General features: G+C 46.2%; 1 protein-coding gene across 1 annotated transcript in view; it reads right to left on the bottom strand.

The window, feature by feature from the left end:
- The window catches only part of Iqgap1 (IQ motif containing GTPase activating protein 1), a 95,033-nt gene that overhangs the window by 16,751 nt on the left and 54,057 nt on the right, over positions 1-24,225 (bottom strand). The window contains exons 13-30 of the mRNA XM_005077813.4: positions 23,935-24,095; positions 23,376-23,500; positions 21,469-21,632; positions 16,866-16,956; positions 16,534-16,701; positions 15,809-15,951; positions 12,544-12,714; positions 11,765-11,848; positions 11,603-11,674; positions 11,441-11,510; positions 10,869-11,077; positions 9,057-9,212; positions 8,371-8,534; positions 7,245-7,469; positions 3,170-3,310; positions 2,994-3,078; positions 1,742-1,974; positions 1,086-1,218 (exon numbers count right to left, since the gene is read on the bottom strand). Of these exons, the coding sequence (XP_005077870.1) occupies positions 1,086-1,218; positions 1,742-1,974; positions 2,994-3,078; positions 3,170-3,310; positions 7,245-7,469; positions 8,371-8,534; positions 9,057-9,212; positions 10,869-11,077; positions 11,441-11,510; positions 11,603-11,674; positions 11,765-11,848; positions 12,544-12,714; positions 15,809-15,951; positions 16,534-16,701; positions 16,866-16,956; positions 21,469-21,632; positions 23,376-23,500; positions 23,935-24,095 (2,595 nt within the window). The remainder of the gene's footprint in view (positions 1-1,085; positions 1,219-1,741; positions 1,975-2,993; positions 3,079-3,169; positions 3,311-7,244; positions 7,470-8,370; positions 8,535-9,056; positions 9,213-10,868; positions 11,078-11,440; positions 11,511-11,602; positions 11,675-11,764; positions 11,849-12,543; positions 12,715-15,808; positions 15,952-16,533; positions 16,702-16,865; positions 16,957-21,468; positions 21,633-23,375; positions 23,501-23,934; positions 24,096-24,225) is intronic.

Below are 24,225 nucleotides of genomic sequence, written 5' to 3'. Positions count from 1 at the left end.
CACAACCATCTGTAATGAGAACTGGGGCTCTCTTCTGGCCTGCAGGGATACATGCAGACAGAACACTGATACATAATAAATAAATCTCTTTAGAAAAGAAGCATCCAGATTCACATCAACATTATCTTAGTGTCACACGACAAGGCCTCATGCGTGCTACTATCCCAGCCAATGTCTTTTTTTTTTTTTTTTTTTGGCTTTTTGAGACAGGGTTTCTCTGTATTGTTTTGGAAGCTGTCAACCAGCCCAGCCTCGAACTCACAGAGATCCGCCTGCCTCTGCCTCCCAAGTGCTGGGATTTAAGGCGTGCGCCACCACCACCCGGCCCCAGCCAGTGTCTTCAGAGAGGACAGGACCTGAAATTCCATCTCATATGTACTTCTTGATGTACATGTCCCCAAAGTGAGAAGGAAATTGTGTTTGAATATCTGTATAAATAGAGAGCTTCCAAGAGGAACGAAGCTGGTGTTCTAGGTCCTGTGAGAGGAATAAGGCGGATGCCTGGTGTAGGAGAGAGCGTTTTTATCAAACCCCTCAGTCAGTGCTCACGATGCACAATTTGGAGTCCATCCCCAGGGATTCTGGGTCAGGACACCTGTCGTGTGGCTGGCAAACATCACTTCTCAACGTCAGCATGGATGATTCTGATGTAGGAGGCTTAGGGAATCATCTGCAGAGCAGCAGATATCTCAGATATGAAGCAGGGATGGAGTGTGAGTGTAGCGCAGAAACAGAGCACTTAGCACACACTAGGCCCTGGATTTGATTCCTAGCACCATAGAGCAGCAATAGAAGAGAAGGAGAAAAAAACAAGGAGCCCATGGTCAATAAACATCACAGCAAAATACAGGCAGTGGTGGCGCACGCCTTTAACCCCAGCACTCAGGAGGCAGAGGCAAGCGGATCTCTGTGTTGTAAAGCAAACCGGGCTACAGGGTGAGTGCCAGAACAACCAGGACACAGAGAAACAAAACAAGATCACAGCACAGTGAGACAGATCCCTGGCCATTAGGGAAGAAACAGGTGCCAGGGAAGGTAATTAAGGGAGGCATGATGAAATGAAGTAATTAAGGGGAAACACTTACAGTGTGGGTGTTGATGATTTCACCAATGGAAATGTAGATAACCGGCTTGGTGAGGGTGACGAGGTCAGAATACTCGTCCACGTTAAATTTATCCTGCAGCTCTGGGACGTCACAAGCAGTTTGGAAAAACCGTCTGAAAGTAAGCACCGGCAAGCAGCATTGACTGGGCAGCTGTGGAAAGACACTCAAACCTTCCTGGCCCTGTGTTCAGATACTAACCAGCCGAGACAATGACATTCTAGAAAAATGACCACATGTTTGCTGTTCAATTGCTGCCTGGCAGCCTTAGTCAGTTCTCTGGTTAGTTTTATTTCCACCCACAAGAATCACTTAACTAGCCATGCGGTGGTGGCGCACACCTTTAGTCCCAGCACTCAGGAAGCAGAGGCAGGGCAGGTGGATCTGAGTTCAAGGCCAGTCCGGTCTACAGAGTGAATTTAAGGACAGCCAAGGCTGTTACACAGAGGAAACCTTGTCTCGGAAAAACTAACACCAAAACAAAACAAACCAAAAGAACCCAATAACAACAAAAAAATGTACAACTCTTCCCTAGAAGAGAACATTTCTCAATTCATTTGTGAGGTCAATGTTACCTTTGTACCAAACACAGACCAAAGTGTCATAAAAGGCTGGGTATCGCCTGCTTTGCTCCTTACCTGAATTTCTGGTAGGACTGAGAAAGATACTCATTAATGATGCTTAGGTGGGCATTATCGCCCAGAAACATCTTATTGGAGGCTGCGTGCTGGAGCATCTTTGCAATGGAGCCCAGATTTCTGCGCTGGTCTGTGGTGAGCTGGCCCCCCGCGGACAGGTCAATGATGTCGAAGGCATCCGGAGCGACCGTAGCTGGGTTCATGTATCGGTAGTACAGCAGGTTACCAATAATCTGAAACAGAAGCATGGGCACTGAATACCACAGTGAAGCCACACGTGAGGCCGCTAGCAATGAAAATGAGAAAATGCAGTCCTGTGAGGAAACGGTAAACAAAAATACACACCAACATGCACACATGCACATAGCCTTCCCTTCAAGACCTAGAATTAAAACAAATTTAAAGCATCTGGGGGGTGTAAGGGGACTAAGAGTACTGAGAACGTCAACCAGGGATGAATGAAAGAATGGATTCAGACGCATAAGTGACATGTAAGCTGTGGGGTCCAACACGTCAGAGCATCTTTTGTCCTCGTGTGACAGCGGCAGCTAAGGCTGCTGCCAATGCCTGTGCTTTTGGTTTTCACGGGTGGGCTTTTGTGAAGCTATGGAGCACAGCGCAAGTAAACCCATAAATGGCCTATTTAGCACAGTGCCATCTGTCCAACCCCACCATCCACATGCTACAGACTGCAAAGGCCAAGTTCATGCCTCTGAAATGAGAGTCACTCAACACACATCTCTTCCACAGGAGAACTCAAGGACAAACATGGCATCTCCCCTAGAGTTCCAGAAAAAAATAAAATGAATTCACCTGAACAGAAAGTCTAGAATCGAGGCCTCACTGTAGGAAAGCACAGAACTAGGAGAGAGAAGAGAAAAGCGTTCAGATTAAAAAAATAAATAGGAAGAGTACAGTTGAGTAAGAGGTCGGCAGCCAAGCCTTAGCAGAGCAATTGTGCTTGCTGCTATTCACCTGACCACCAGAAGAGGGAGCAATGTTTCAGAGAAAGGAGGATTTAGGAAAAAAAATGCAACTTCCTATACTTAGTGCACATTGTGTGCCTTTCAAACGGATAGGACTATTTGATTAGAAGAACTATAGTCTTCTATTTCCAACTGCCTTTTGAGGGGCACAGTCAAGGACAGGCTACACCAGAACTGACAGTCAGGCACCCCCTGCCGGTCTGCGACCGGGGCTAGGTTTCTAATGGCTCTGAGAAGGGCAGAAACCACCAGCTTCACATTCTTACCTTCAGCAGCTCGTCCTCACCAGCGTCAGGGAACTTCTCGTGCAGTGAGTCCTTCAGCACTTTGGCAATGAAGCGCATCCCGTAACTGCGGGATGGACAAACAGAGAAGAGGTCAGGCCAGAGTACAACATCGATGCCGGGTTTTATTTGGGGCCATAATAACTGATGGCACTCACGGGATCTTGTCCACAGAGCTGATGATGGCTGAGAGGAATTTGTCTGTCACGGCCCTCATGTTCCTGATGGAGTTGTCTAGCCTTGTCTTCACTTCTTCATGGGACAAGGCTTGCTCAGGGGTCACATCGTAGGGCAGCTTGCTGAGAAAACAGAAATGACCCCAGTAAAGTCACACCAATCCTCAGGATAGCTCGAGAGAGGAAACCCATCTTTTATAAACAGACAGACCCAGAAAGTTTAGCTAACTTAAGTTTGTTCCTCTGCATGGAGCTGGTAGAAGCTGGGGCTAAAATGTGGACTTAGGTTTTCAACTGTGAACTGGATGCTTTTGCCTTATGTGTTGGGCACTCCGATGAGCACTTAGCAACCAAGTACTTAAGACATCACATCTACTCTCGAGTTGTCTCACAGCAGCAGAGGCAGGCAAACAAGTAATCATACACATGCTACATAGACCAGAGGTCGGCTCAGCAATACTGCACTTACCTAGCATACCCGAGGTGAGTTCACCACAAAGAAGAAAGGCAATGCTCATAAAAGAAAGCTGTGCTGTGGGCCACAGGGGGAGCATCTACTCATATTGGAGAAAGGAAGGAAGGCTCCCAACCCCAAGCACAGACACTTCAGCTCAAGAAAGCGGAGGTGGAGGGTCTTCTAGGAGGGAAGGAAAGCAGCGCACAAATGAAGAACAGAAGGGAGAGAAACAAGAGTAGAAAAGCTAATGGGGTCAGGCCCTGGAGGGTCCTATACACACTGCGAAGTCTGGACTTGCTTAGAAGCCAGAAGTAGCCATTAAAAGAAAGTTTTTGGATAACTGAGATTCCTCAGCAGGTAAAGTGCTTGTCATAGAAGCCTGGAGACCTGAGTTTGACCCCCAGAACCCATAGAAGGGTGGAAAGAGAGAACCAACTTCACAAAGTTGTCCTCTGACCTCCGCATGCCCCCTTATTCCCTAACATGGACACACAGACACAGACACAGACACACACAGCTTAAGGAAAGTTCTCAGTTTTGAGGGAAGACTGCTCTGGCTCCCCACAGGAATTAAAGATGAGAGATTTGGGAAACCAGTGTCCCAGCTTGAACCAGAGACGATGCGTAGGAACAAAGACGCAGGCCCAACAGTGGAGGCCAAGAAGTCCATAGGACTGGAGAGACACAACACAGCCAACAGAACTTGGTACCCCTGGGTGTCAGGGAGGCCGTCAGAAGGAGCACTGTTTGCTAGTCAGAAGAGGCAGGTTGAGAGGCTGGGGTGTGCGCCAGTGGCAGAGCGTCTGTCTAGCACACACCAAGCCCTGGCTTCAATCCCCAACAGCACATATATCAGGCCCTAAAGCGTATGCTCCGGAGGTGGAGGTGGAAGGATCATGAGTTCAAGTCGTCCTCGGCTACACAGTGAATTTAAGGCCTGGGATGCATAAGGACTTGTCCAAAAAGAAAGAAGAGAAAAAGCAAGACTGACTGGCATGAGAATAACAGATGTGCTACAACATCTGCCTACACTTAATAGGAAGGAAATAAAGATAAGGAGTTGAGACAAAAAGAAATGCAAGGATAAGGGTTCTGGTACACTCAAGATTTAAAAAAAAGTGATTATCTTAGATTATCCAAGTCTTCCCTAAATATAAACCATGTGACCTAATAAAAGAGAGACAGGGAGATTTAGTGTCCAGGGGAGAGAAGAGGTAGCCAGGGAGGCAGAGAATGTCACAAGTTAAGCAGTGCTGAAGGCAACCAGAAACTGAAGCCAAGGAACATATGTGTGGTAAGTTGGTTATGGTCGCCATGATATCCAACAGCTGCCATAGCACACTGAATGATATCCAGTACAGTATTTGTAATTTACCATAAGGCACTGTGTGTTTAACGTTCTCTTTTACACCAGTAAATTCACTGTAACCTTACGTTTGTTTTTATAAAGCAGTAGTGCTAGGGTGCGTGGCATAGTGTCGTAGCATGGTCTACCATGTACAAGGCCCTGGGTCTCATCCTCAGCATTGTACAAAAGCTAACAAACAAAACAAAAGTAGTAATAAGCAAAAGAATTAAAATCACAATTGCCAGAGGAAAAGAACACTGAGAAGAGGGAGGGTTTTTTTTTGTTTGTTTGTTTTGTTTTGTTTTCTGGATAGGGTTTCTCTGTGTAGCCCTGGCTGTCCTGGAACTCACTTTGTAGACCAGGTTGGCCTCAAACTCAGAGATCCACCTGCCTCTGCCCCTCAAAATGCTGGAACTAAAGGTGTGTGCCACCACCACCTGGCTTGAGGAGAGGGAAAATTTAAGAATATAGAGATGATTCTTCTTAAGAAGCGATAAGGCCTGAGTTGGTGGTTAAGCAGAAGGGAAAGGCTTTGGGGGGAGGGGATGGGGCTGACATGCTGGATGTTTCTCAGACCTCATAGGTACCAGTACTGAAAAACACTCAATTTCCATCGGATGAAAATCAGGCCACACAGTTCTTACCAACACCAACAAGGACCAAACCCTGAAGTGGCCGGCAGAATTCTGATTTGTAAATGACTGACTCATCGATCATCTAGGGAAATAAGTTAGTAGTCTTGAGCAGTGATCACAGGGCTGCTATTGAAGATGGCCTGGGTGACAGGCCAAGTGGGCAGAGGAGCAGCACAAGAAGAAAAAAAGAAAAAGACAAGTAAAGTGTTCATGATGCCCAGAAAGACGGCACTCATGGTGACAGACTTACAGGATACTAAAATCAGAAGACTTTGTTGGTGGTCTACAAGGGACACATTTTTTGGTTTTATTTTCTTTTGTTGAGATAGTCTCCCTCTGTAGCTGCCTCACTCCCCAAAGTGATGGCTTTACAGATGTGTGCCACCGTGCCCGGCTTGCAGGCTGAATGACAATGCTGTGAAAAGTGACTCCACCAAGTACCATTGAGATTCCTGCCATCTAGCCTGCCCCAAATGAAAACCAGAGGCAGAGGTGCTTATGTCCCTGGGTCCTCATCACTCCACCTGTGTAAAACCAAAAGCGGCATGGCTCCCTGAACCTTTTTTTGCCCGACATTACCCAAATCTGAGTGACAAGCATTTGCTTTAGATCTGTTTCTGGCAGTTGAAGTTCACTCTGGCAGACACATGCATTGAGTTGACTCCGCTCTCAGTACCTAGGCACAGAGCACCATTCATCCTCACCCTTTCCTCCCATCCAATCTGCTCCACTCAACTGCTCCAAGGACAGTAGAATCTTTTCAGGTTCCGGGCCCAGCACAACAGGCATTAGACAGGCACACTGCACCTAGCACTTACCATCTTATCCTTTAGGCCCAGCTAAAAGATGGTTTCCCCAATCACCTGCCAACACGCACGCTCTCCTGTACTCGGGTAGAATCCCTTACAAAGCAACCTTTGAAAACCTTTCCTTGACTGTAATGTTTATTTACCTGTTCGCTATCTCTCTTCCCCAATGAACTATGAGGGGGTAAGGGAATGAGTCTGTTTCATCAACTCCTACAGTTTTTTATTAGTTTCTCTTTTCATTATTATGGGGGGAGATGTGTGCCACAAAACACATGTGGAGGTCAAAGGGCAAGTCTGTGGGGTTGGTTCTCTCTACCTTTACATGGACTCTGGAGATGGAATCCAGTTCTCCAGGATTGCATAGGAAGAGCCTTTACCCACTGAGTTATCTCACCCATGCCTTGTTCACTAGTGTTTTATTCTACATGTATCTAATAGTGGTGGCATATAACAAGCACTCCATAAATATTTGCTAAATAACTGAATTATCAACTTAACTTGAAGCATAGTTCTCAAAGGAAAAGTTTGTGTGTGTGTGTGTGTGTGTGTGTGTGTGTGTGTGTGTGTGTGTGTGTGTGTGTGTGTGTTTGCTTTTTAGAGACAGAGTCTCATGTAGTCTTTGCAGACCTGGAACTCACTATGTAGCTACCATTGACATTCCTACCTCCAGATGCCAAACACTGAGATTATAAACATGCCTGACAGGAAAAGTTATTTAAACTATTATTATAGTAAATCAAAAGTTACTGCATTTTTACAGATACAGCGAACGACAAACACATGAAAGAAAATGCTATGATCATCATACCTTGCCTCTCCCGTTTGAGACTCCATCTGATTAACCCACGACTTGTAAATATCCACAGGGTCGGTCTTGATGTTGAGTGATTTGTCATCCATAATCTCCTTCACAACAGGGGCCAAGATCTGCCGGAGGGCATTCTGGCCCCGGGCACCGCGGTTGAAACTCACAACCATCTTAATAACTGTAGGGTTCCCTGTCACGATTTCTTGAATCTGATCCACCTTCGACCTATAAGATGTCAAATACAAATTAATTTAAATTAATCCCAGAATCTATTAACTTGTTTAGGTCAATTTTCCTTGGCAAGCATTTCCTAATATTCACAGAACCTCCTGGTAACTGCTCTCTCAGTTATAGGAGTCATGGCTGGACCCTTCACTTAGGACCAATACCATAGCATTGTTTTTTCCCTGAGATAAGGTCTCTATCTAGCCAAGGCTGGCCTCAAACTCCTAATCTTCCTGCCTCTGCCTTCTGGCAATAATTTCTGTGTTTTGTTTGAGAAGGGGGCCGGGGGGGGGGTCTATGATTTTCTTGCCTTCATTTCTTTAATGTTGGGATTATAGGTTGGACACCATGGCTGGCCTACTCTTTCTTTTAAAAATTACATGTAGTTATTTATGTCTACCATGTGGGTCTGAGGATTGAACTCAGGTCATTAGGCTTGGCAGCAAGCACTTTGTACCCATTGAGCCATCCTGCCAGCCCCACCTGCCTCCCTCTTAAGAAGTCACTCATAACTATAATAACTATGCTATAGTAATAACTGCTAAGCACTAGCTACTGTCTAGCTCAGTTGCAGAATTAAAAGGTCTCCCATGCCTCTTGATAAACGATAAACTAGACAGGGACAGACAGGTGACCTCACTGGACACAGTATGCTTTGCAGGCCCTGGGTATGAAGACCTGCTCTGGGCATTAATTCTATTAACTATAACCTCCCGCCCAACCTCTAGATCGCTGGGATTGCAGGAGTGCCCCACTGTGATAGGCAGTCACTGACACTTTACATTAGCTACTTTTAAAGTGGATTCACAAATTGAAGCCAAGGAAAGGCAAAGTTAATCCGAGTCTGAACTATGAGCATCTCTGGTGATGGGAGGGGCCCACCTGCCCACCCAGTCCATACTTGATCTCCTCCTGGAGCGCAGTCTTGAAGAGTCGCAGCAGGAGGTACTCCTCTCGCTGGTTGGACGCGTAGTTGTACAGTGTGAAGATTACAGAGTCCATGAACTTGGTGGACTTGTTCTGAGGCATCTGAAAGATCAGCTTGGCCAGATAGGTAGGGTTGGTCTGAAATGAAATCAACAGATCAGAAACTTTTAGATACTATGAAGGCTGATTTTTTTTAAATTCATGCTTTTTATAGTATTTTTTAAACTACAATTCTATCATTTCCTCCTTCCTTTCCCTCCCCACAATCCCACCTATAAACCCTCTCTTGCTCTCTCAGACACATGGCCTCTTTTTCTGTAGTTGTTGATATATAAATACATAAATAAAACCTGCCCAGTCTGCATAATGTTCCGTGTACGTGCATTTCCAGGGCTGACCATTTAGTCCTGGATAAGCAGCTGGTGTGTCTTCCCCTGGGAAGACTTTCTCCCCTTCTCAGTCTTCCTAATTGCCTGTAGTTCTCTGTCTAGGAGGTTGAGGCTTACTAAGCTTTCCTCTCCCAAGTGCATGCTCTGCAAAACCACAAGGATTACAATATAGAGAAGGAAAGCCCGGCGGGACTTCCAGGGGGACCAGGGGAAGGTTTCCCCACGAGAAAGATCAACTAGGTTTACACACCCAACCCCAGGAGCCACGTACTTGCAGTAGATAAAAGAGATGTTGGTAGGCCTCCAGCTTCTCTCTCTTCTCCTTGCTCAAGGCCTTGAGGCCTCCCTTCTGCTTGTTTATCATCATCATGTCAGACAACTGCTCCTTATTCTTCTTGGTAAGTTTTTTACTATGGGAAACCACATCCTACAAACAAAGCCCACACACAGATGAGCAGCTAAAGAGCAGAGCAGCACCGTGTACACCTGCACGCACCACGCTGGCCAATCCCCTAAACGGCCCGTTTTATCCTGTTTTTGGTATCAAGATATTGTCACGAAATAAAATTTAAAAAAGGTTAATTTTGGTAGTGGTAGGGGCGGTGCAGTTAGGGATCTGAACACATAGCTCAGCCTAGCATGTGTGAAGACTTAGTTCTGTTTCCTATACTGCCTAAAATGAATAAACAAACAAACAAAAATTTTTTTTAAAAGGCTGTTGAGGACTGGAGCGACGGCTCAGCAGTTAAGAGCACTGGCTGCTCTTCCAGAGGACCTGGGTAGGATTTCTAACACCCACATGGCAGCTCACAACCATGTGTAGTTCCAGTTCCAGGAGATCTGACACCTTCTTCAGGTCTCCTAGGGCACCAGGCACACATGTGGCATACAGATATATAAGCAGGAAAAACACACGCATATAAAATAATAAATAAACTGGGGGAAGAAGCTAGTGAAACAGCTCAGCAGGTGACAGCACATGGTGCTACCCCTGACAACTGAGTTTGATCCCCATGTCCTATATGGTACAAGGAAATAAGTTTCAACGTGTCCTCTGACCTCTACACATGCCCAACTTCCAAGTAAATTAAAGAATAATAGCCTGAAGTCTGAAATACCTAAAGTTTGAAAAACTAAAGGATACCCCACCCAAAATATGATTCTAGAAACAAAGTCAGCGAGGCGCAGGGGTGAGTACAGTCCTAGCCATGTGAATGATGGCAGGAAGGTACCTTGACCATAGCAGTTACATAGAGACCCTGTCCTAAAACAAGTCTTCCCGTATAGTTGGACATTGACAGGGATGTTATTTATAATAAAAACTTAGAAAAGAACTGGATCAGATAATAGAGGGACAAATGAGGTGACTCATTGACCCAAAACATTTAAAGACAAAGTCATAGTCTTTAAGCAAACAAAAATGTAGAACAAAAATGACAGTGGGCACAATTAGAAGAGGATTAGATGAGAAGTGTAACGAGATTCTTCCCGCCAGCCTGGTCCCAAATAACACACAGACACAGTAGTTACAATGCTGTCGGTCAATGTCCAGGGCTTCTCATGGGCTAGTTCTGTCTTAAGTATTAACCCATGACTACTAATATATATTTCTATAAGGCCTTATCTTTCCGAGGATGGCATCCTGACCCGTCCGTCCTTTCTTCCCCAGGATCACATGATGATGACTCCACTACATTTCCCAGAATCCTCCCAGACTCCTAGTCCCACCTATCTTGCTTCCCTATTGGCCAACAGTGCTTTATTTACATATACACAGAAGGACTTCCCCTATCAGAGAAGAAAGTCGGCCTCCATACCCCCTGTTAGACAAGGTCGGCCTCCTCACCCATTGGACAAGGTTAGCCTTCATACTCGGTTAGGGAGAGAGAAGCAGGACCCCACGGCAGCACGGGTGCCCATGCTGGTCACAGGCAGCAGGCCACACAGCCTCCACACCCCATTGGACAAGGTTGGCCTCCACACCCTATTAGACTAGGTTAGCCTCCATACTCCGTTAGGAAGAGAGAAGCAGGACCCCACGGCAGCACGGGTGCCCATGCTGGTCGCAGGCAGCAGGCCACACCTGCAGTGTGATCTTGTTCTTCACTAGCAGTCCGATTTTGATGTCCATGAGATTGAGGTCATTCTCCAGCTGCTGGTTGGAACGGATGAGGGTGATGACCTCCTCCCGCATCTTCATAAGGTCAAGCTCCTCTTGAAAGTCCTGGTCACTTTGGTCCAGGAGGTGGACAAATTTTCGAACCACAATCATCGGCGGGTCCTCAGCATTGACTGACAAAGAAAATAGGAATCAGACAGAGACCCAAGTTACCAGAAAAAACTCCAAGTCTGAGGATGGATTAGCACTGTCGTAAAGCTCTAGTGACACGTAGGATATAACACTTAGCTTTGAGATGTGCTAAGACAACCACCAAGTGTAGTTCCTGAGTTGTGTTATTGCTGTTACCACAGGGGCTATGCCGGCAAGCAGCAAGTCATCTAGCCACACGTTAGCAAAGGGGTTTAATCACAAGTGGCACCCTTCCCCCAAGCCTTGCCTTCAGGACAACCAAAGAGCTCCGTGGAGAGTGCCCAGGACCTGAGGGGCTCCCAAGCACTGCCTCAACTCTTCACTGCTGAGCCACGGTTACTCACTGAGAGTCTTGTAGTCATCACGAGCTTTGTTTGCCCGAATGAAAGCCTGGATTTTGATAATGTCATTTATCTAAGGAACAAAGAGGAGATTCCTTATTCATTTGTCCACCAGGCACAAGGAAGAACCCACCTGGCCAGCCTGCTGCATGTAGGGATACTCACATGATCTCGGAAATACTGCAGGCGATCTCTATAGCGCTTTCTAGCTTGGTGCATCCTGGCAAGGGACTGAATCTGTGGGAAAGGGTCCTGGAACTCAGAGGAGGCCTTCTCAACATGTCACACTTGTACCCCACATGGGTGAACCCTGCTGGGCTACCGTACCTTCACAACTTCATCTTTATGGGAGCGCAGGTAAGCCAGCCGGTCTTGATATGCCTTCTTCTGCTTGTACCCTCTCCACTGTGACTAAAAGTATCACATAGAATATGTGACATTATTTTCAAGAATCGGTGAAAGTTAAAAAAAGAAGTGACCTCAGCTTGCTGTTCTCCAAGCTCCCCTCCTGATGAAGCTGTTGGAGGAAGTGCGTCTGCAGGCCCAGACCTTCAGTCCACCTGGAGAACACTACTTTCCTGGCATCAGTGGAGCTTTGGTGCCAGGGACCCAATCTACGGCCTCGTGTACTCTCTGCAAGTGCTCTACCACTGAGATGTATTCCCAGCCTACACTTGTCACCATCTTAAAACACAGTCACACCAATTTGTCATCCTTACTGTTGTCAGGCAAGGGAGATACACATTAATATGCCCATTTCACAGACCAGGAAACTTAAGAGACCTATGGTGCAGCAATGGAGCCAAAATTCCTAATTCAATGTTTCCTGCTATTGTCACTGAAGCACTATTGTTTTATTTATTGTGAGTATAATATCACTATTATTTCTCTGGAGGTGCAAATATTGCCCACAGAAAGAGAACATGAGTGGGGCTCCCTAACGCCTCTTGCCACCACCATTAAGCACAATGATTGTAATTTCACAAACAGGCAGTAACCATCTGAAGATGAAAAAAGAGGTCACAAGAAGCACACTCACACATTCAGCTTTCTAGCGTGACAGTTTATTCCTCCTGTTTGGGAGGCCTGCTCACTGTCTCAAGTACCTGAATGCAGGTGATGGCAGGGATCTGTTTCTTCAGAAAGTTCATCCGCGATCGGAATTCCTGGCGAACGAGGTAGCCACGGCAGCAGGCTTGCAGCTTGGTGATCAAGCCTTCATTGGCCAGCCAAAGCTGCTCTCGGTTATATGCAGCAGTCACTCCGGAGATGGAGCTCTGGGAAAGCATTTGGCCACATTCAGGGACAAGAGAATTGGCACACAGCATCACCCAGGGCGCACAAGCTGACTTCACTCCCCCTCGATTGTACTCAGTCCTCAGTGGAGTAATGGGCGTTAAAACCTCCTGTGTGCTTTCCAGGGCCAGGCTGATTTGTTAATTAATAATTAAACATTGAAGGCCAGGTCTTTAATTCAGTCCTTATTCTTGTACCCGTGGCTCTATCCTCACTGGAACATGATGTCAGTGAGGAACCTAGAATCCCCACCCACACTGTGGAGGGTTCTTCTCAGAAGCCAGCAGTTTGGACCATTACTACAGGTGATGAACAATAGGAAAACTTTTGAACAAAGGAAAAAGTGATGAGATCTATTGGCAGATTTGTTGGCAGAACAGCTAACAGACTAAGGAGAGTTGTGTTCGCTTGTGCTGATGACAACCCCCTCCCTCCAGTTATTTTTATTTTGTTTTTGAGACACTGTCTTGGTATGTAGGCTGAGTTGGCCTTTAGCTCCTGCTTCAGACTCCCAAGCACTGGGATTACAGGTGTGTATTCATGTGTGTGAGTATGCACCCTCTCCCCTAGCACGCTGGAAAAGAATTTTGAAGTGCAAATGAGGTGAATTAGAATTCAACTATTGTGATCCCAGTAAGAGCCCTGGGCTTGAATGAGGCAGCAGTCATGACACATTTAATATCCACCTATCTGGTTACCTACCAATGTGGCCTTTCTTTCTTTCCTTAGTATTAGAGACTTTTTTTCTGAACCCTAACACACACACCAAAAACACTGTGAGCTCAGCGCTTTGGGAAAGCTCATGAGGAAGAGCCGAGAACATGCCCTGCTGCTTTTCCTCTCTCCTCTGCTGCCTGCCTGGACAGCTACTTGGATGGTTATCAGTCCAAGCTGTCTCTGGGGATGACCTTGAGAATGTTCTAAGAATGACAGAGCATGAAGACTGAAGGCTCCTGGAACTCTGAGGTCAAGGAGTCACCACACCTTCCCTGAAGGGCAGAAGTCCAGAGTTACCTTCTGTGAAGGGACTAAACAAAATGCAACGAAACCCTCACACATTTCAGCTTCTATTCTCGGTCAAGCTGTATCTCAGATATCTGGGTTTCCAGATGGAAGGGAGATCTGCTGGTGTGGGAAAGGGTTAAAATATGGAGGTACAGATCTCAGGTGGCCCCTCAAAGGAAGGAGTTGGAGCCACAGGCTTGATTAAAGTCATGGCTGTGTCGTCACTTACTGCCTGACAGCATCCTCTCTTACTTGCTTACCAGCCCTGCAGGGACAGGGGGGGATGGAGGGCCAAATCGGGCAGAAGCAGAGAGAGGCAGCAAGAGACTGTGAAAAGGCATGAGAAGCAGGAGGTCGGGAGAGAGCTGCGTGGACATGGACTGAGGATTTCAGAGACTTCCTAAAGGCACCTGACAACTCAAAGGCTGCTGCCAGGCGCTAGAGGAAGCATTTTTACTAAGAGACACCAGACAAAACAAGCGCTACTTTGCTGTGAGCTAAGAAGTGGACGGAAACAGAACGAATTTGGGGCAGACTAACTTTCAAGGCACTTAAGACAGGGCATGGGGCTGGAGAGATGGCTCAGAGGTTAAGAGCACTGGCTGCTCTTCCAGAGGTCCTGAGTTCAATTCCCAGCAACCATATGGTGGCTCACAACCATCTGTAATGAGATCTGGTACCCTCTTCTGGTGTGCAGGCAGAACATTGTATGCATATTATTAATAAATAAATAAAATCTTTAAAAAAAAAAAGACAGGGCATGAATGTAGGTTAGGTTAAATCAGAGAGATCCTATGGGCTTTGCCTTTTTTCTTTCTCTTTTTTAAAAGACAGGGACTCTATGTCTCCTTGGCTGTCCTAGAACTCACTTTATAGACCAGGCTGGCATGGAACTCAGAGTTCCACCTGCTTCTGCCTCTAGAGTGGAATTAAAAGCATGTGCCACCATGGCTGGCTGTTTCCCCTTTTTTCTTTGTTTTTGGGTAAGGAAGACAGGATCTGTGTGTAGGTCGATACTCAGAAGCACAGTCCTTAGAGCAGCAGCAACCGCACTGCCTGGGAACTGGTTAGAAATGTGGACTCCCAGATTCTGCCTTTGACACACAGATCGATCAATCTCCACACCCCACACTTTAAATTCAGACAAGTATAATAATGGAAAATATGAGAGGAGGAGTCAGGACTTGCAGGAACCAGGGAGGATGGCAACAGACATTAGGCAATATCAGACAGTGAACTCTAGAAGGAGAGACTTCCCTCCTGAGGGCACACGAAGGAGCAAGTGGGTAACCAGTAAGGTGAGAAGTGCAGAGTCGGGTATGGGAGCAGCCATACTTCCTGCCACAGTTTTTGTAGGAGTAGGAGATTAGGTCATGTGCTAAAAGTAAGGGAACCTCACTCCCTTGGGATGCTGGGCCCACATGCAAAGCACCGTCGAAGCCTGGCTGTGCCTATGGAGGTTAGGGAAACTCTCCACGGTTAGAAATCACTAGTGCAGCCTCCATTCCTCGGCCCAGCACTGGCCCCTCCCTCACGGCTTCACGCCGCAGCTCCAGCTGTTGTCAGGCAGCAGCATGTAGATAGATCTTTCCTCACACAGTCCTGGTTTTTCCATCCTCAGTGACTTTCCTCACCATATACTTTCTGTCTAGAACATTCTTTCCTCTCTTACTCACTGGTTAAAAATGTCACTTAGGCTGTCTTCCTCCAGGACAGAATTAAACTTTCCCCTAACTTTTCCATGACTGCCCAGTGCTGGAGCCCCGTCTCTGCCTGGACTCACAGCCTCTCTTCTGGGCCTGATGCTGCCACGACACTCAAAGGCCAAGAGGTAGAGACAATGGGTCACCCAAGCGTTCTTTAATAACCACACAGTGTAACTCACTGGACTGTACCACTCAGATGCTTTCAAATTTAGACTTCATCATCTCTCAAACCACTAAAATATGACTAATCCAAATAATCCGTTGCATGACCTACATTTGAGGCTACCGTGTTGCTCCTTTGAACGAATACTAGCCGGAAGCGCTTTCTCTCAAGACCCTTCTTATGTGAGGAAAGGTGGCCTACCTGGATCTCCTCTCGAGAAAGCTGCAGAGAATTCTGCACAAAGTCTGGGGGTTCGTCCCATCCTCCGCCTTGCGTCTCCAGATTGTGGTAGTAGTAGTACCCGCCTTTCACCCAGTGCTTCACCCATTTGCTGTTATTGTCCCCTGGAAAGTAAGGGAAAGTGAGGCTAACCCAGCGCCACACTCCATACCGATACACCCAACCCAGAGGGTCTACTCTCCTCAGCAGGGACAGCCAAACATTTCCAAAACCCGTTCCTTGGACCTCTCACGTGTCCACAAAACCTCAGCTAAGTAGTGTCTACTTTATGTCATCCGTGTCGTACTGCGGAAAGGAATGAACACCTAGGAGGGCCCGCCACAAAATCAGCCATGCCAATCTTTTCTTTCAAGGCCTCTAAGACCTGCATGTCAGCCATTCAGCATTGCAGTTCAGGAAGGAGGAAGCCACGGAACGGCCTCTGCTCTACTTCCAACCGTCCTCAGATAATCAGAGCTATGGCATGGTTGGCAAGGCAAACAGTCAAGTCTCTTGACCTTTCCCACACTCTCATAAAACTGTCTAGTTAACACAGTTGTCTGCAAGCGTTCAGAGCTTAGGACTATTTCCTGAAAGTGAGCCTAAAGACTACATCCACGCCAAAGTATCTTTTCTCACATTTGTCCCCTTCCTCTGCATCTGTCTCCTCTCAAGCTCGTGGACGTATTTACTCCCCCATAACTCACCTGATGCTAGTCTTTTCTTCTTGGCTTCAGCAAGGTCACTCTGGTATGTTTCCCCACACTCGGGGATGACTCCGTACAAGCCAACATCCGGGGAACGAAGGGCACTCAGCGTTCTGCCAACATCACCATTGTCTACAGCTTCATTGATGGCAAAGATTCCTACGGCAACTGTCTCACCAGAGGATTGTTAATGTAGGTTAGAAGGGTCTATATTCACATGACGTCACCAACCATGCCGACTAGTCCCCTATCCTCCTACCCAGCAGACCAAAGATTTGTCATTCTCACCCCCACCCAAGCGAAAACAAAACAACAGACACATGGATACGTACACCTCTGAGCTTCTTGGGTGTCTTTGTTGGACTGCCAGATTCCACCCTGAATTTCATCCAACCATAACACAGCTGACTCATCCTGGGTTTCCTACATATGATTAAAAGGAAAACAATAATAGAGCCATGATGTCAGGGTATATGTGATGAGGGCCTTCTGAGACTGCAGAAGAAGCAGCTTCACACATGAGCTGTGGATTAATTGAATAGAAAAGCCAGGCATCAAAAAAACCTGCCCTAAGCTAAGCGGGAAATGGCTCTGATGCAAGCACAGGATGAATGAAGACGAATCAAGCAGCTCAGCAAGTTGACAGCAGCAGAGGGAACAGGAGCACATACACCAGCAAGGGACCCAGGGACTTGTTCAGTATGACAAAAGCCAGAGCGTGTATATTAGTGCAGAAAGTCTCCTTTGCCCTTGATACTCAGAGAGAGGCAGCTCAAATTCTCCACTACAGCTTTCAAGACTGGCCTTTTAATTCTCATATTTAAAGCCTCGAGTGTCATATACCTTTCTCTTCCTAGGGTTTTGTTGTTGTTGTTGTTCTTTTTGTTTGTTTGTTTGTTTTTCTTTTGAGAAAGGGTCTCTCTACATAGCCCTGGCTGTCTTGGAACTTGCTATGTAGACCAGGCTGGCCTCAAACTCTGAGATCCAAGTGCTGGGATTGAAGGCATGCACCACCACATCCTGCTTAAGCTTTTCATTTAAATCAGTTGCTAGAAACTAAGAACACATGTCCATATAAAAATCATTATAATAAATGGTGAAGAGATAGCCAACAAAACCTGTGCAGCCTGGGTTGACTCCTGGCTACAGAGGTGATGGGGTAGAAATGGCTTGTTTACTTGTTATAGCTGAATTTTTTACGTTAACATACAAAGGTTTCAATATGTCACTTTAATACATACATCATTTTGTTTTATTCACCCCATTCCTCCCTGGTCCCTTCTTGCTGGTCTTGTATCTCCCCTCAAATATCCCTTCCTTCTGCTTTCATGTCACATATACTAAAGACAAAAAATGTTCACACACAATCCCTGAGTCCCCAACCTAAGGACTGGAAATGCTAAGCATCAATTCCAGTGTGAAGCCACAACAAGCCAGCCACAGGCTTGTGACTATACACAGCATATATATGTATACATGCAAGCACATGTCTGTAGAAGGGGAGAGTTTTTTTAAAGTCACTCATGCACACAACACTAAATGATTCCCGAGAGCCACATCTCCGCATTTAGTGTCTACTGCCCAGGGACTGCTAGTTCACTTTTAGTAAGGTAAAGGAAGAAAGAATCACCACTGATAAGAGAAACCTTGCCACAAACGCAACAAAACGCTGGCCAAAACCGGTGAGAGGTCGCTTTTCCAAACTGATGAGGCGGATAATCAGAGCTGGCATGAAGGCAGGCAGAATCTCACTGAGTGAAAACGTGCACTTGGTGGCTCACTGAGAGCGAGCTTTGTGCTCATGCGCGCTTGCTCCTGTCCTCATTTGACCTGACCAGGGGCTTAACTAGCTGTTTAGCATCACTGATGATAACAGTCTGGGCAAAGACAAAACACAACACTAAACAGAAAACTTGAGAAGGAAATCTACAGAATGGATATTTAACGAAAGCTTTGAAAATGTGGCATATTCCTGGGATGGGACTCTAGGAGGCCACACACAGTATATGTGGGGATGACTTGAACTTCTGAGGGACTGTGAGAGTTGCACAATTCTGTGAATATAGTGGAAAACACTGACACACATTTTAAGATGATGAATTTTATGGTTTGCAAGTATATTCCAATGCAAGCATTGTACAGGCAAACATGGCGTTCTCTGCTAAAGCTCCAAGCCCTCACCTTAGAGTGCTGGCCTTGGGAGTCTGAGCAAGCTTGAAGGGAAAGGTGTGCCGCTGTGCACTGCCTCCTGGGCGGAGCACAAAGGGGACAAAGGCCCTCAGCAGGGTGGGGAGGCTTCCCCGGATCCATTGATTCAAGGAACACAGTGCGATTGTTAGCAAATCACTAGCTGATTAGGGAGATTTTAGTTTTAGTGCATAGACATGACAAAGACACTTCATACAATTCACAACAGTCACTGACCAGCTGTACCTCAGAAAACTAAAGCAAGACCCTGTCTCAACAAAACAAACCCCTAAAACCATAAACAAGTGATTTATGAGAGAGAGGAATCTGATTTCTGGAATTAGCACATTATCATTAAAATGGGAACATTAAAATTAAAAATCATCAAAACAAAACAGCAAGAACAAAAAAATAAGATCTGCAAAGAGACTGGAAAGAACATACACAAAAACAAACAAAAAACCTCAACAACAACAAAACACCCCACAGGAAGACAAATTGCTGAGAAGCCTCATGCGACTTATAGTCAAAGTCCCAGATCAGCTATTTATCCAAGTTCAAAGAACTAATGGGGATCGTGTCTAGACGTAAAGTGAGAGAACATTACCAGACAGCATCTACAAAGAGAAACCACACTCTTAAACACACCAAAATGGAGATTCCAGAACTGAAAAAAACGGCACGATAACTGACATTGGAAACGCAGACTATTGCAGAGTGTGTAGAAGGGGACAAAGGTCAACCTGAAGACAGAAAACTAACAAGAAAAAAGGATGAAGGTGAACACTCCATCAGGTTAGTGTCTAACCAGCCGGGTTCCCTGACAGGAGAGGAAAACTTGCAGGCAGGCACCAAGCAAGGGATACACCACAAAAAAATCCTGTGTTTAAAGGATTTGTTGATCCGTTAGAAACTTTTAAGTCTGTACGGCAGTCTTACCCCATGATCACCACAGACACAAAGACACCCCCAGGAGGGTTACACACTGCTATCTTGTCATTATTTTTGAGACAGTGTCCATGTAGCCCAGGCTGGCCTTGAACTCATATGTAGCTGAGGACCTCCATGAGTACCTGATTCTGCTTCCACCTCCTCAGAGCTGGGATTTTAAGCATGTGCCACCCCACCCAGCTACAGACTAAATTTAAATTTGGGGCTCGCTAAATTTAGAATTCTGTGATAATTATATTTTTAAAACTATTCCCTAGATGGCTTGTAGGGCTTGGAAGCTAAACGGATGCCTAAAAAAAGACAATTCTACCCGAAGCATAGTTTACCCACTTGGTCTGGTAGTGTCCCCAAGGCTCCCTTTCTCCTATTTTTTTTGGGGGGTGGTGGAGAAACAGGGTTTCTCTGTGTAGCCCTGGTTGCCCTGGAACTTGCTTTTGTAGTCCAGGGTGGCCTTGAACTCATAGAAATCTGCCTGCATCCCGAGCACTGTGATTAAAGGCATGCATCACCACACATGGCCTTTTCTCTTTCTCTTAATGAACTTTGCAAAGTTTTTCCACAGCAAAATGAAATGCTTTAAACTCCATTATAACTTAGAAAAATGAAGTTAAATGAAGCAGTCACAAAAGTCACTATATCACATGATTCTATGTATATAAAGTATTCTGGCTACAAAAATCCACAGAGCAGGAGATTGACGGCTGCACAGCGCAGGTGAGACTGAGCAATAATAATGAGGAACCACTAACAGGTACAGGGCTTCTTCTGGGGATGATGAGAATATTCTAAAAGTGACAAGAGTTTCACAACTCCATGATCATATTGGAAACCACTGGTACATTTTAGAATAGCGAGTTATATGTTTAATATGTAAGTTATATTTCAATGAAAGTATTGTAAAGCAAACATTATGGCATTGTTCACTAAAGTTTAACTTCTATTTACTTCCCCTGACCCACTAATGGCAGTCCTAAGTTTATTGGTTTGGTTTTTGAGGTGTTGGGGGGCAAATCCATAGCCTCCTGCATGCAGGGCAAGCATTCCACCACGGAGCTGCACCACCTACAAGCATCTGTTTACCAAAGGACACATTATAATTCTCACAGAAGGACCTTCCAATAAGTCAAGAAGTAGGAATCCATAACTCCCAGTAACAGAAAATAATCAAGACAATAAGATCACACACAACAATGTTCATATGGATGAATGCCACTAGCATGTTGGACAAAAGAAGCCTACAGAGGCACACACGATGTCTGGATGCACTTAAATATAGGGCAAAAGTCAACTGTGTGTCTGAAATTGGGACAGTAGGAACCACCAAATGGGACGTGGGTGGGTATGGACAGAAGGAGACATGAGTGAGAGTTTTGGGGTGCTGATAACTCTCGCCATGTAATCTGAATGTTGATCACACTGGCACATTCACTTCTAAAAGTTTATACAACTGAATACTTCATGACTTGACTTTTTCAGGGTCTTACGTTTTAATTAATCTGAACAGATATCAGCAAGGAAAGGGGAGGCAGAAGTGGGAGGGAGAGCCAGTCAAAACGACCATTTATGAAACTGCCATGAAGAAACCTGCCACTTTGGAAGCTAATTGAGAACATTAAATTTAATTTAAAAAAGGATTTTGCTAAAGAGACATCTACAAGAGAGGAGTATCATGAGTTCCCAGAAGGTGGGGAAGCGTTTGTCCCTTGGGAGTCCCCAGTGGCCAATGATGAGACAAGGGTGCCACCTTTGCTCCAAGAGGCTGACTGCTCCGATCAGAGCAGTGCCCATGCTGCTCACCTGGGCCTTTTCTCTCTTTGCCCTGATCAGTGTGTCTTGGTAATGCTGTGCCACTTCTGCCAGGACCCCCTCGAGTTTAGCTGCAGGGATCTGCAAGGCCTGCAGGGTCTTCTGAGCATCACCCTCATCCAGAGCTTCATTAATTAAACCGATGGCCAAAATCCCTAAGCACAGAGAAAAAGTTAGTCTTTAGCTAAGGAATTTAGAAACCCATCAGTCCTACAGCCACAGCTACTCGGAGGCTGGTAGAAGAGAATCGTATGTGGCCACAAGTTCAAGACCAGCAAAAAGCAGTGCTAACTCCACAAACTCACTAAGTCATGACTCAGACTACAACTGAGCAGCACTGTGCTTCAAAGAGTGATTGGTCTTTATTTCATCTGAACTCCTTCATCCTAGCCTTTCCTACAGGCGGCTCAGGTCCTTTTGTTAAGTGGTCGGGATTTTGCTTTTGTTTCAGACGGTCTCACTCTGAAGCCCAGGCTGGCTTTAACCCTGCCCAGGCCTCCACCACGTGCTGAGGAAGTGATGAAAGTCAATGGAACCAGCTTCACAGCTTTCAGAAACATTCAGATGTGCAATCAAAATCATTCATCAATTTTCGTGAATGAAACATTTAGTGCATGACAGGAGGCGTGGGGCCCTCCTCCCTAGGATTACACAACAAACGGGGGGCAGATGGAAGAGCCAAGCCCAGGCCTGCCCACTCCAGGCCTGCCCACAAACCACTTGAGTGTTTCACAGGAGAACTCTACCGTGGGCTGCGTCCTTTGGCTGGTGTCTGCCCCTGGTTTCCAAGAGGAAGCCTGGAATGTCCTGAAGGACAGAGCGCCATCCTATGGTGGGCCTCAGTAGTGCCAGGATGGGGCTGGCCATGCCAGATACAAGACATGGCTTAAAGTCGTGTACTGTCAGCCTGGCCTCCTGATCACCAGATCCATGGCCAATAATAACTCAGCCAATCGTGTGTGGGTAATGATTCTGGATTCCCAAGGCTCAGGTGAGCTTCCCTGCTCAGTGACGGTAACAGCTTGAGGACCACACATCCTGGGGCCATAGCAGCTTTGCAGTCAGAACTCTCCCAGACAGGCCCTGGCTTTCCTCTTTTGCCTCCTGATTTATAGCCTTTATAACCAACTGTAATCCCAAGTCTAGCAAGATTCTGAGTTCTTAAGAGCCATTCCAGCACACCACTTAAACCTCAGCTTTGTAGCTGATTGTTCAGAAGTGAGACCTAGCTTGAGCTTGCAGCTGATGTCTTGTGGGGGGACGGTGCCCTTGGTCTGTGCTAGATGACACAATTCAGGCAGTTTATGTTAGAATCACTTGGTATAACTATCTCTTATATCGATAACAGATTCTGTAAATTCACCTCACCCCCAAAAAATGTATTTATAAGACACATACCGCATTATTATAACTGTCTAGTATACTGAAAACAGTACCCAACCATAGCTATTTGAGATATATGTGTGTGTGTGTGTGTGTGTGTAACATATAAACATATATGAGTCAATATTTCCTTCGAAAGCCTTGGAGGAGTGATATTTGGAACCAGTTCATACATGTTTATGTGTATACTGTGGATCTGTGCCAGTGGCCCGTGTGGGTGTATGTGCAGACATGTGGACATGCATTTAGAGATCAGAGGTGGATATGAGGTATTTCCCTAAACACTAGGTTGGCTGGTCATGAGCACCCAGGGAGCCTCTTGTCTCTGCCTCCCTCCTCCCTAGTACTGGGTCTACAGAAGAGCACCAGCACCCCAATTTTTACATGGGTGCTAGGGATCCGAACTCATGGCTTCCTGCTTGTGGACAGGCACTTTGCGGACTGCGCCATCTTCCCAGCCCCAAATCACATGTCTTTGAGAGGAAGCTTCCCGCGGGGACATGACGATTACTCACGCTCGTGTTCCTCATGCACCACCAGGTTCACATGGTCCACACAAGCCTGGATGTCGTTCCATGTAATGAACTCATTGTTCTCTGCATGTGCCTGAGCTTTCAGCTTCATCAGCTCATCGAGATACCTGTCCCAACCCAAAATTAAAAAAAAACAAAAACCTTCAGAATGATTATGCAAGGAACAAAGGTCTCTAGAAAACGGGAAGTGTTTAACATAAGTTATGGGCAAGTTCTGGAAAAAGCGGCCTTAAGACGTAAACACCCAAGGAAAGCACTCAGTCTCTATTTCTAGAAGAGTGGCTCTCAAAGCAGGGGAGTCATCTAAAGACAGACAAGGGGGCCAAGCTGCAGACAGCCCAGTGGCAGAGCGCTCGCCGCATTATGTATGAGGCCCTGGTTCCAAGCCTAACACCAGCAAAAACAGAACGCCATGGTGTCTGTAATGTCCTGACCGCACATTATGAAGACAGAAAGCCTGCAAGGAAAACAGGCATGCTTTCACAAGGAGACAGAGGTAACCGTCACGCAATGGCCCCACAGCGCGTGCTCTGGGTCCCACCTTTGACAGTTTTCTTCCTCGATATTGGTAAGGCCCGTGACTGTGCTGCTGAGCTGCTTCCACACCGTGTTCATGTCTCCTGACTCCAGAGCTCTGTTGATGAGGGCCACAGAGGATAGCATCTCCACAGCAACAGTGAGTTCGGGATGGGTGAGGCTGTGCTGTACAGGAGGGGAGAAGGGAGGAAGAGTGAGGAAAGGCGATCTCCAATACCAAGGGAATTGGAAGTTCTACACGAACACCTAAGTTTCTGGAAAATGCTTCTATCCAAGCACACGGAGATGTGGGTAT

Source organism: Mesocricetus auratus, unplaced genomic scaffold (genome assembly GCF_017639785.1).
Source record: "Mesocricetus auratus isolate SY011 unplaced genomic scaffold, BCM_Maur_2.0 Super-Scaffold_4256, whole genome shotgun sequence".
Taxonomy (NCBI): domain Eukaryota; kingdom Metazoa; phylum Chordata; class Mammalia; order Rodentia; family Cricetidae; genus Mesocricetus; species Mesocricetus auratus.
This window is presented reverse-complemented; position numbering and strand designations above follow the sequence as displayed.